This window comes from Psittacula echo (genome assembly GCF_963264785.1).
Source record: "Psittacula echo genome assembly, chromosome: 8".
NCBI lineage: Eukaryota > Metazoa > Chordata > Aves > Psittaciformes > Psittacidae > Psittacula > Psittacula echo.
Window position 1 is genome coordinate 814,864 of NC_137744.1, and position 12,578 is coordinate 827,441.

Sequence of the window (12,578 nt, forward strand, 5' to 3'; positions counted from 1 at the left end):
ACATGAAGCCTTGAGACACCAGTTCAGTGACAACTACATCTGCACCTCACACCCACTCAAGCTAAAGGGTTTCTACTGCCCTCAGTTACAAGCAACAGAATAATTACAGTCTATCACTTTGCCCCCTTCTTAACAGAGCCTGGAGAGGAAAATGTGTTTATTGAGCAAATAAAACTAAGACCTGGGGTTTCTGCAGCAGAATGTGAGCTCATTTACAGGCAATTCTTACCTTCATGCCAAAGGTGAAGATGGTGATGAAGACCTTCATTATAAGGGCCAAAGCCAGCTGCCACATGGCAGTGTAAACTCCTGGGCCAGCAGCTCGGTCTGGCAGGTCATCCCCTTTGGTGCTGTTGAAATCATTCACGTACTCACAAAGCTTGGACGAGTCCAGAATCCCACAGTCATTAAAGAGCTCGGAGATCAGCTCACTGGTGCTCATCCTGGTGTACTCATTGGGGAAGGCCAGCACGGCCGTGATGGCCGTCACTACAAACACCTCCAGCACTGGGTATTTGCCGAGCTTGGTTGTCTTGCGCCGCCTGCACCAGGCAATGTTGCTGCGAATGAAGAAAGCTCCCCAAAGCCCACCAAATATGCCCAGAAGGATGAAGGGCACAAGCTCCAGAAGATGCCATGGCATGTGAAACTCCACGTAGAAGAGAACCAGGCGGCTGTTCCCAAAGGGGTTGATGGAGCGCAGAGTGAATGCCGCGACCAGAGCAGCGAAGAAGGAGCGCCACAGTGTCTTGAGAGGAAAGTAGTAACTGACCTAAGAGGAGAAACAAGGCAGAGTCAGTCACTTCAACACCTGCCGCTCCACCGACCACTGCCCAGTAACAAAATCACAACTGCATGAAGTAGAAGCAAGGACCAAGATCAATGTGTGCTGTATACAGCCCCTTCTCTCCAGCCAAGCACCCCAGGCGTGATTTCGGCCTGCTCACTTCCAGTGCAACAACTGCCCTCTATGACTTCTGACAAGGGTCTGTAGGGACAAGACAAGGGGAATGGCTTTAACCTGCCAGAGGGGAGACTGAGATGAGCTCTTGGGAAGAAGTTCTTTCCTGTGAGAGTGCTGAGGCACTGGCACAGGGTACCCAGAGAAGCTGTTGCTGCCCCATCCCTGGCAGTGTTCAAGCCAGGTTGCTGCAAGCAACCTGCTCAGTAAGGTTCCATGGGATACAGCCCTAGAGGGCAGGGGGGCCCAAGACTCTTGGTTTTTATTCAAGGATCACCTGCTACAAGCTCAGGAGTGTTGCATCCCAACTAGAAGCAGGAGGGCCAGGAGACCTCCTTGGATGGATAAGGAGCTGCTCAGGAAAATTCAAAGGAAAAAAGAGGCTTATAGAAGATGGAAGCAGCGACCAAGCTAAGGGAATACAGGGATGTTGTCCGGGAAGCTAGGGACCAAGCTAAGGCCCAGTTAGAATTGAACTTGGCTAGGGATGTGAAGGATAACAGGAAGGGATTCTATAGGTATGTAGCGAGTAAAAGACAGACTAGGGACAACGTAGGCCCCGTCCGGAAGATATCGGGAGAACTGGCTACCCTGAATTTGGAGAAGGCTGAGGTTCTTAATGACTTCTTTGCCTCAGTCTTCACTGGCAAAATCTCTGACTGCACCACCCAAGTCTTGGGAGGCGAATGCAGGCACTGTGAGAATGAAGACCCTAGGCCCACTGTAGGAGAGAACCTGGTTCGAGACCATCCTAAACACCTAAACGTACACAAGTCCATGGGACCTGACAAAATCCATCCGTGGGTCCTGAAGGAGCTGGGAAATGAAGTTGCGAAGCCACTGGCCATCATATTTGAAAAATCATGGCAGTCAGGTGAAGTTCCCGATGACTGGAAGAAGGGCAATATAACCCCCATTTTTAAGAAGGGAAAATGGATGACTCAGGGAATTACAGAGCAGTCAGTCTCACCTCTGTGCCTGGCAAACTCTTGGAGCAGATTCTCCTGGAAGGCATGCTAAGGCACATGAAAAACAACAAGGTGCTTGGTGACAGCCAGCATGGCTTCACTAAGGGGAAATCCTGCCTGACCAATTTGGTGACATTCTATGATGGGGCTACGAAACTGATGGACAGGGGCAGAGCAGTTGATGTCATCTACCTGAACTTGTGCAAAGCGTTCAACACTGGCCCACACAACATCCTTGTCTCTAAATTGGAGAGACACCAATTTGATGGGTGGACCACTTGGTGGATAAAGAACTGGCTGGACAGCCGCACGCAAAGAGTTGTGGTCAATGGCTCAATGTCCGGCTGGAGACCGGTAACGAGTGGTGTCCCTCAGGGATGGGCGTTGGGAGCGGTCTTGTTCAACATCTTTGTCGCTGACAAAGTGGGATTGAGTGCGCCCTCAGCAAGTTTGCCGATGACACCAAGCTGTGTGGTTTGGTTGATACGCCGGAGGCAAGGGATGCCATCCAGAGGGACCTCGACACGCTTGTGAGGTGGGCTGATGCCAACCTGATGAAGTTTAACCATGCCAAGTGCAAGGTCCTACACCTGGGTCGCAGCAATCCCAGGCACAGCTACAGGTTGGGCAGAGAAGAGATTCAGAGCAGCCCAAGGAGAAGGACTTGGGGGTGTTGGTCGATGAGAAAATGAACATGAGCCGGCTGCAGTGGGCGCTCACAGCCCAGAAAGCAACCGTATCCTGGGCTGCATCAAAAGGAGCATGACCAGCAGGTCGAAGGAGGTGATCCTGCCCCTCTACTCTGCTCTCGTGAGACCTCATTTGGAGCATTGTGTGCAGTTCTGGTGTCCTCGACATAAAAAGGACATGGAACTGTTGGAACAAGTCCAGAGGAGGATACGAGGATGATCAGGGGACTGGAGCACCTCCTGTATGGAGATAGGCTGAGAAAGTTGGGGCTGTTCAGCCTAGAGAAGAGAAGGCTGCGTGAAGACCTCATAGCAGCCTTCCAGTATCTGAAGGGAGCCTACAAGGATGCTGGGGATGGACTGTTCATCAGGGACTGTAGTGACAGGACAAGGGGTAACGGGTTCGAACTGAAACAGGGGAAGTTTAGATTGGATCTAAGGAAGAAATTCTTTACTGTGAGGGTGGTGAGGCACTGGAATGGGTTGCCCAGGGAGGTTGTGAATGCTCCATCCTTGGTGGTGTTCAAGGTCAGGTTGGATGAGGCCTTGGGTGGCATGGTTTAGTGTGAGGTGTCCCTGCCCATGGCAAGGCGGTTGGAACTGGATGATCTTAAGGTCCTTTCCAACCCTAACTATTCTATGATTCTATGATTCTAAGGTGTCTCTGCCCATGGCAGGGGTTTGGAACTGGAGGAGCTTTAAGGTCCCTTCCAACCCTTCTGTCCCTGAAGTGGAAGTAACTTACTCAGATAATAAAAGCTGTTACAAATCAGCTGTGAGCTGAATCAGAGAACTTTTTGTCCTGCATGCTCTGCAAGGTCCAGATGTGCTAAACAACAGTGCTTGCCATAGCTGCCATCACAACTGTGCTCAGCTGAGCAAAACCATCCCACTCCTCCTCTAAGCCCTGAAGCAAGCAGCAGTGATACATTTCACATATGGATCTGAATGACAAGGACTGGAAGCTCCTTGGGAAGAAAAGGGGTTCAATGAGCCAGGTAAGTTTACTCCCAAGGTACTCTGGGACAGAGCTGTCAGGAGAGGGTGGGCACATGGCAAACATGAGGGAGGCTGGGGCTGTGAGCAGGCAGTGGTGCTCGGCACAGACAGACCACGGAAAACAACAGGTTTAGAGCAAAGCTTCGGATAGACATTATCCAACATAAGTTCTCCAGTATTCCCAAGAATTACCTGAAACCCCAATAAGCTTTTAGATTGTTTGGCCTTGTAAACACACCACCGATTGGTACTCAGGAGGCTCTCCTACACCCCAGCCGTTATGGGTGGGATTTTTAACCCAGCAGGATCAGTCCTTGCAATCAAACAGCTCACCAAGGGCCACCAGAAAATGCTGCTGTTACCTCTTCCAGGCTGAACAGCACTCCTCCAATCGGGGCACCAAATGCTACCGACACTCCAGCAGCTGCAGCTGCTGATAAAACCTATGGGAGAAACCAAAGAGGCATTTTCAAAGACCCCCAACCTTTGTGTCTGTCTTTAACTTTGCAGTTTTCATCTCCAGCAAGTGCTCAGTCAGCCATGTCTGGTCTGTTTTACAGACAGCAGGGCAATGGTGGAGTGAGCCAGTTCCTCAGGGAGAAGAGCTGCAGGGAGCTACACACTCACTGGTGTCGGCATTTCAACACTCTCACCCAAATCAGTAAAAGTGGCATCATGGCAAGTACCTTTTCCTGCTTCAGTTGGTTTCACGCTTTTACCTTAGATAAAGCCCCAGTAAGCAGCATGGCAGCAATTCCACCTCAGAACACTGACTTCTCCCATGTTTGCTGTCTCACATTCAGAGCATTTCTCATACAGTGTAACTAGAGGAGCTGGGGGCCACCCAAAACCAGTCCACTGGGTGCATTCCATTGTTTGGCTTAGCAGAAGGTAAACTGGCAAATGTGATACTGCATGTCCCACGTGAACTGTTCTCCACTGACTCATGTGGAGCACTGTGAGGAAACACTCCTAAGCTTCACATCAGATGTTAGCATAGTTCTTCCACCATGCCCATCACTGCGTCCCTGAAAGCAAAGCCCTTCATTCTATTCCTACAGCCAAGTCCAAGTCTCTCAAACAGTCCCAAAACAGTTTCTGGAGCTGCATGGCCAACCAACAAGTGTTGCAGAGGTGGAGGTTAGTGCAGCGAATGCTCCCATCACAAACGAGATGACAACCTGCACTGCTGTGCTGTCCCTTTCTAACCACGATGGCTTTTGCTCCAAGGAAGTGTCGCACTGAGGCACACCAAGAACATGCCAAAAGAGAACAATTTACACCTGAGGCTAAGCTCCAGCCCCAGCAGTCTCTCCACACCAGAGGCGTCCCCCTGTACCTCTCTGCGCTTGGCTTCGTTCTTCCTGTACTTGGTGAAGAGATGACACAAGATGTTCCCACAGCAACAGGCGACGTGCACCAGGGGCCCCTCCTTGCCCAGGCTCAGCCCAGAGGACACAGCCAGCACTAAGGTGATGGTTTTGATGATCAGCGTCCACTTGCCCAGGTAGCCTCTAATGATGAAACCACTTAAGATAGTTTTGATCTGGAAGTCAAGCACACAAAGCTCTACAGGCATTCAGTCAAGCCCTAGGCAGAGCTCCTGTTTTACTGGGTGCTCCTAATCCTGCTCACAGCTTTCCCAGTCCCCCCAGCTATCAAAAATAGCATAGTCAGCAAAAATACCCCATCATGCAAGGGCTGAAACAGCCACTTGAGTCCTTCCTTCAGGGCTACTGACCCTGCTGAAGAAAAATGTGGGTTTTGTAGCCTTTACACAGTGTGCTTTTGTTCATGTCTCTCACAGCAAATGCTGACACATTTGAGTTTTTAAAGGGACTGCATAAAGATCTAAGTACTAGGCATGTTTCAGGAATAGTTTGGGGAAAAAAACCATATTATTATCATTTCTAAAGTGCAAGAAATGATTATTCCACAGCAGGGATGTGGAATCTTTTGATGGTGGTTCCTCAGTCCACTTAAAAACTCCCTCCTCATTCTCACTCACCTCTGGGATCCCTGAGCCACAGGCATAAGGAGCAAAGCCCTTCACAAGTAGCACAGCAAGGAGGGAGAACAGCAAGGCCCAGACAACGTACATGAAATAGTTGAGAATATATGCAAAAGCCCCCTGGAATGCAGAGAAAGGAACCCAAATGAGATCATTTCAGCTGAGATCACGTCAAGCCTCTTCATTGAAACAAGTACAGAAAAAGCAGGTAACACCACATAAAGTTATCAGCCCAAAACAAAGAGAACTACAGCAAGTGTGAGGTTCCAAGGACAAGTTATGCTCCTGGGTTATCAGGATATGAACCAATCCTACACCCAAAGACCATTATTTAAAACAGCAAACAAGGTGCACAAGTAGCTTGGCACCAGGGTAAGGTCTGTCCCAGTCAGGCAGGTGGTTCCCTGGATAGAGCTGCCAGAAACGCAAGACCTGAGCTCACCTTGCATTTCTTTGAAACAAATGAACCCAGTCATAGAATCATGAATAATTTAGATTGAAGGGACATTTAAAGTTCAAAGCCAGGCTGTATGAGGCTTGGAGCAACCTGCTCTAGTGGAAGGTGTCCTTGCCTGTGGCAGCGGGTTGGAACTGGATGAGTTGTAAGGTCCCTTCCAACCCAACCCAGTCTGGGACTCTATAAAACCAGCTGTAGACACACATCACCTCTCCATGGCCCAGGATGAGCTGGGACCAGCTCTTCCACTCAGGACACTTGTCTCTGTCTGTAAAGGTTGTGTTGGATTTCCAGCAGCAGTGCTCATGGTTAAACCAGAACCCTGCTAAACACACTCCTTCCTTCAGATCTGTCATCCAGTGGGCAGAGATGTCAATCAGCCCCGCCAAGGAACCTGGTTTGAAGGAAGAAAGGAAAAAGAAGTGTAATAATCCCCCTGCTGAGACTCACATCTGAAGGTTTCAGTCTGCCCTGCTACATTTTGACTCGCATCCCAACACACAGAGCAGCACTGGTATTTCTGCCTCCAATCACCTTGTATTCTATAGAGAGCTCAATGTGGAGATTGGCTAAAGGATCAATAGACACTGAAACGAGCAGGTCAGGAAGCAAAACATCCCCAACAATATTTCAAAGGCTGAAACACCACAAACTGCATCCAGAGAAGCTGTGGCTGCCCCATCCCTGGCAGTGTTCAAGGCCAGGTTGGACACAGGGGCTTGAAGCAACCTGCTCTAGTGGAAGGTGTCCCTGCCCGTGGCAGGGGGTTGGAACTGGATGAGTTTGGGCCCCTTCAATCCAAAACAGGCTGGGATTCTGTGATCACCAGAAATTACTTCTGCCCAATGGCACTGAAAAAGCACTTGGTAAATACAGCACAATGAGTGGGCTGAGAGGGACATGGGGCACCTCTGGAGTATGTGTCATCAGCCTCCAAAGTACTCTAACAATACTAAAGCTGTGACAGGAATAGCTCTGAATTGGGAGAAAACATTTCTAGCCAATTTAAATAAAATTAAAACCAGCGGAAAGCTGTAAGTGTGCCAAGTAAAAGCTGGGCAATTTCTTGTTCTTATGTTAAGAACAACTCCTACAATCCCCACAGGTAAGTGCTGCCATCGGCTCTGCTCTCAGCTGTAACACCAGCTCAGCACTGAGGCCAGAAGCAGAGACCTCTGGTCCACAATGAACAAGTCCTGGCACAAGCTCCAGAGGTGACAATAAACATTCAACAGATATTCTAGTTAATGGGACACCGGCTTCTGCTCTAAACATTAACAGAAGCTTTCATTTACTCCTGGGGCCGGGAGCCAGGCTGCTCTCTCTCAGGAAGGCCTGTCTCCAGCTGAGGTGCTCCTGAAGCACAGGGGGCAAAGGTTATGCTGAAGCTGTTCAGCAAGTCTCGGCCAGTCAAGCTCTGAAAGAAGACTGACTGCAGAGACCCCTCTCACTTTATATCCAAGTGGAGTGGGAGGGGAGGGGGAAAGAAGAAAATCTTCCTAGCACTCTTAGCATTACCCTCTCCAGGTCCAGTGAAGAGCCTTCAAAGACCCCCCCTAGTGTGACACCCAGCATTTTTATGAGCTCTGCTTTGATGGATTACACAAGAGGGATGTGGACCTTCTCAAGGGAGTCCAGAGCATGATCAGACAGCTGGAGCACCTCTGCTATGGAGACAGTTGGGCTTGTACAGCCTGGAGAAGAGAAGGCTCCTTAAGGGGAGACCTTAGAGCAGCTCCAGTGCCTGAAGGGGCTGCAGGAAACCTGGAGAGGGGCTTGGGACAAGGGCCTGTAGGAACAGGCCAAGGGGAATGGCTTTAACCTGCCAGAGGGGAGACTGAGATGAGCTCTTAGGCAGAAGCTCTTCCCTGTGAGGGTGCTGAGGCGCTGGCACAGGGTGCCCAGAGAAGCTGTGGCTGCCCCATCCCTGGCAGTGTTCAAGGCCAGGTTGGACGAGGCTTGAAGCAACCTGCTCTAGTGGAAGGTGTCTCTGCCCGTGGCAGGGGTTGGAGCTGAATAGACTTTAAGGTCCCTTCCAACCTAAACCATTCTATGGTTCTATGATTCTAATTCTCCATAAATCAAAGCATTTAAAGTAATTCTCCGCAAATAGCAAAGCTGTGGTAGAGGGATCAGTATCAGTGAGCCCCTCGCACAGCCCATGCTCCAGGGATGAGGTCTCCTGCTCCAGCGACCTGCTGGGGTTTGTGGGAGGAATCGATGCTGCAGTTCAGAACCAGGACTTAACTTTAAACTGAAGCTTGCTCTTACCTGCCAACAGCCCAATGAGGAGCATCAACAGCCAGCCAGAGAAGGCATCACTCACGCTGTGTATCAGCGCCCATGTGGACTCTTTGCTTCTACTGGTGATCTAGGAAAAGTTCCAAAAAGAAACAACAATCCACTAAGATATGGACGCACTTTGGTGTAAATGCTCTAAAGCTACATGGTGATTCACAGACCACAGTGTGTCATTCTATGCCACAGGCCAATCTGGACACTGAAGAAACTTTGTGCCTCATGGATACTGTTACCCGCTGAGATTGATACTGGTACCATGAGAGCACACAGAAGCTGCCATCAGCACTTCACAGTCTCCAGCTACAGCCTTGGTATCTGTAACACAAACAAGAGTTGCCCTGAGCAGAGGAGGCTCTGCCAAGTGCTGCTCAGCCAGGCACAAGGCGAGTGGTAGGTTTAATGCCAACACAGAGGAATGGTGGCACTGGGAAGTGGAACTTGGACCTGTCCACGGTGCCCCGGGAGGGTGAGCTCCCCAGTCTGCCTGCACCCAGCAGGGCTGGCTGAAGCCTGTCAGTCTCACTGCTCTTGACAGACGGACAAAAGGGTGACAGAACTGCTACTGTGCATCCATCAGCCCTCTGCCTCTCCCAGGGGAAGCATTCCAGGACACCACTATATTCCCAGATAAAAAGGCACATTGATGCAGCCAACTAACACTCACTAAGTGGGGAATAAAGAAAGTAAGAATCCTTTCGAATCCTTTCTGCCTGAATTCTCTGGATTTTTGTCTTTCAAATGCCATGCTGCTGATGACTGGAACTGCTACTGAATGGAGGCTTGGCGGGGTGGGTGCCAAAGCTATTTCCTTTATATTTCATTAAGCCAATGTTACACCTCTTTGACCAGCAGAAACTTCTGCCTTGACCTGATTTCAACTTCTTTTGGTGAAGACAGAAGCAGTCTTGTTGTTCAGGCACCTCTGCAGATAGGAAATAGGTCATCCTGTTCTATCATGGGCATCACACATGCATGCGTGCACATGCGCATGTGTGTGAGAGGTCTTTTGGCTTTGTACTCTTCATCCATAGGTGGGAAGAGGTTTTTGGGCAGGAGGCAGTGGGAGCATTGGAGTGTCTAAATTGGATCTGCACTCGCTCAAGTTTGGGCATTACACTGTATTGTGTGTACTCCCAGTGAGCAGGGACGGTGCCCAGTTTGTGCACTGTCACTAGGACACAGGTTGGTTTGTGAGGCTCAGGGGAAAAGAAGAATCATGAAAGAATATTTTGAAAAGCAACTAGACCAGCTGAGCTCAGTCACCACTCCCCACGAGGTCTGACAGCAAGGGCATGGGGGATCAGGAGCACAGTGGGGACACCGGTGCTTTATGTCAAGCATTCCCTGCTTTCTAAGCAGATCCCTTGAATTGCAGAGAGTGGTGAAGTCCTGGGAAGAACTGCACTTAGCCTGAAAGACTGAAAGTCTGAAAGAATGCACTTCATCTTCTCAAACATGCAGCACAAACAAACCCAACAGGAAGAGCATCATTCACAGTGCAATGGTGTGAGCAGAAGAGTGACCTGCTTTTTGATCAGTAAACAGGATCACGGTGTTCAGATCCTTCCACTGTAAACCAGGGAAGACCAATGTGATTCTTCCAGAATACTGCAAATAACCAGACAGTTTCCCTGAGTGTCGCTCTCAGGGAGTGACACTCTCTGAGAGCAAAGCTCTGCAGGCTTTGCCATGGTCCAGTCTCAAACAAGTCCACTGTGGCCTAAGGAAACGTGCCATTAAGGCATTTAAGATGTGTATTAGAAATCCACCACAGCTTTTCCATAAATCCAAGCCTCCAGAAGTAGCAACTGATAAACTGCAACATGCCATGTCCCTGGTCCCAAGACTAAAGCTCCTGTGGAAAGGATCTCCATGCCCATCCAAAGGGCAATCCCAGGTCTTTCTCCTAAGTGCCTTCCTAGGCCACAGTCAGAACCCAGATCAGCTCCAGCAGGTTTCATTATCCTGCCGTCAGTGCCACAAGGAGTAGGAAGAGATTTTACCTCTCTGTGTCTGTCCCGATCCCTGGACTTCTCTCGCACCCAGTCTATAGTGTTAAAATCTTCATAGGTGCCCACACCAGGAAGAGGTTCCTCCAGGAAATCCATCATTGTGCTTGTACCATTCATCCCTCCTCCATTATATGAGGAAAACCCTGGTGGGGAAGAAGAGGGAAAACTGAGCATTTCTTAATTTTCTCCTTTTTAAGGAAAACAACATCACCAAAACACTGACTTAGGGGAAAACCCACAGATTTAAGGTCCCCTCCAACCCAAACCAGACAGGGATTCTATGATTCACTTACAAATAATGAGTAAGTTATATGCGCAATAAATGCCTCTGGTGGGGGGGTCTCTGAGGCTTTGCTCAGTGTGGGTGACAAGTTTCTGCCAAGCTCAGCAATGCAGAAGACAACACTGAGTCTACCCTGAGCAGGGCAAGATGAATGATCACCTCCCCAACCCTCACTTCCCAAAGCCAAGCAGCCCAGCCAGGAGTTTATCTAAAGATAAAAAGATAGAGCTGTCCTAAAAACCAGCCTCTATAAAGCAGTGTTAAACCTCCCTAACTCCCTTGAGCAGTATTTTCTGCAAGATGAGATCAGGGTCATTCCTTGCTCAGTGTTCTGGAATAACTGCCCAGACCAGCAACTTTCAGCTGTCCTGGGAACGTGCTCCCTGCTCAGAGCTGCCACAGAGCAACATGGATCAGAGCCTAAGGGCACGGACTCTGTGCACAGCACTGCAGGTCACCCACCACCCCAATCCACAGCACTGGAAGTCCCACAGGTACCATCTGCACAATCCCATCCATAACACAACCACAGCTGAGGGCTCTCAGGACAAGGCCATGTGCAGAAGGGATGGCTGGGCCTGACTTGCAAGCTGAGGACTACGCACCGTTTGGTAACGACTCCATTCAGCCCAGGCTGTGGTCCCCAGACCCCTGAGGTCTCCAGCCACACACAGCACATTCACAGCAGAGGATAAGGTGCCCCTTTGACAGCACATCATGAGGAAACATCCTTTTACTTTTTCCAGGAGCAACACTCAACTGTAACATGGCCGACAGCCATAAATATTTATCAAGATTATATTTCCTGCCTCAGCTTGTTGCAAATCAAGGATCCTACTATAACGTCCTTGGAAAAAGGGGAGAAAATGAGCCTCGGAAAGCCTTGCCAAAACGTAATCAAGATGAACATACAGCTCTCCTGAGCTCCTAAGGTACAGAGCTCTGAGTCATTTAGTGCCTAGAGACAGCACGTTAAGCACAACCCTGTTAGAGGAGTACAGTTCATTCCCTCAGCACAGATTTGTCAGTATTTTGATCACCTCTTCTCCCTAAAATGGGTTAATGCTCCACTTCAGAGAGTTTGCCTGGCTCAGGGAAAAACCAGGCAGTGCTTGTTAAAGTCACAGCATCTGCCATTTCAATCCAGCAAGCCCATGATGGGCTTTAGGAGCTGTCCTGCATGGCAAGAGGTCAGCTCGGTGAGGAGCCTGCACCCCTGCTCAAGCAGGCCTGGGAAAGGAAACGGTTTGCAGGCAAAAGGGAGACTGGCAGCAAATCACCCACCATTACCCATTACACAGCAGAAACCCCAGAGCCCCCCCCAGCTGCTCGCCCTTCATGACTCGCCACCACCCCTTCACCCAGCGAGCCGCGGAGCAGCTCCGGAGGCACCGGCGGCTCCGGCTGCCCACACACGGACACGCTCCCCCTTGGCTCACGTCCCTCCTCCTCCATGCCTGCAGCCTCCTCACCGTGGCTCAGCCGCTGCTCCCGCGGCAGCGCCGCTGGGAGCGCGGCTGCTGTCCCATGGGGCAAGGGCCGCGGGAGCTCCTGTGTCTCACGGCAGCACCGGCAGCACCCTGCTGCACAGAGCAGCCGGCAGTGGTGCGGGGCCCTCCCCACACGCCGGGCCTGGCGTCACACCGGCCGTCACATGGGCCAGCCCTGCACCTTGCTGAAGGGCAGGATTGAGGCGGCACAGCCAGATCCTCCCCTCGCCGGCAGGTACCGGGCAGCTCTCGCATCCAGACGGCGATTCCTGGTAAGCTCAGTGAAAGGCTGCACTCCGGAGCTGTGAGTGGAGCTGCTCACGCAGCACTGGGGATGTTTTACCTGGGGCAATATATACCTGGGACCAAACCCAGCCTGTTGGCTGTGCTGGACAGACTGCACACAG

General features: G+C 50.5%; 1 protein-coding gene across 11 annotated transcripts in view; it reads right to left on the bottom strand.

The window, feature by feature from the left end:
• LOC308224565 (H(+)/Cl(-) exchange transporter 5) overlaps window positions 1-12,578 on the bottom strand; it is a 54,763-nt gene that overhangs the window by 5,411 nt on the left and 36,774 nt on the right. For 10 of the 11 annotated variants that reach the window (XM_080624637.1, XM_080624642.1, XM_080624646.1 and 7 more), the window contains 7 exons: window positions 10,390-10,541; window positions 8,357-8,456; window positions 6,295-6,479; window positions 5,626-5,748; window positions 4,957-5,163; window positions 3,980-4,060; window positions 230-772 (listed from right to left, as the gene is read on the bottom strand). In XM_080624637.1, the coding sequence (XP_080480763.1) occupies window positions 230-772; window positions 3,980-4,060; window positions 4,957-5,163; window positions 5,626-5,748; window positions 6,295-6,479; window positions 8,357-8,456; window positions 10,390-10,541 (1,391 nt within the window). The remainder of the gene's footprint in view (window positions 1-229; window positions 773-3,979; window positions 4,061-4,956; window positions 5,164-5,625; window positions 5,749-6,294; window positions 6,480-8,356; window positions 8,457-10,389; window positions 10,542-12,578) is intronic. The other variant, XM_080624640.1, reaches the window with a different exon arrangement.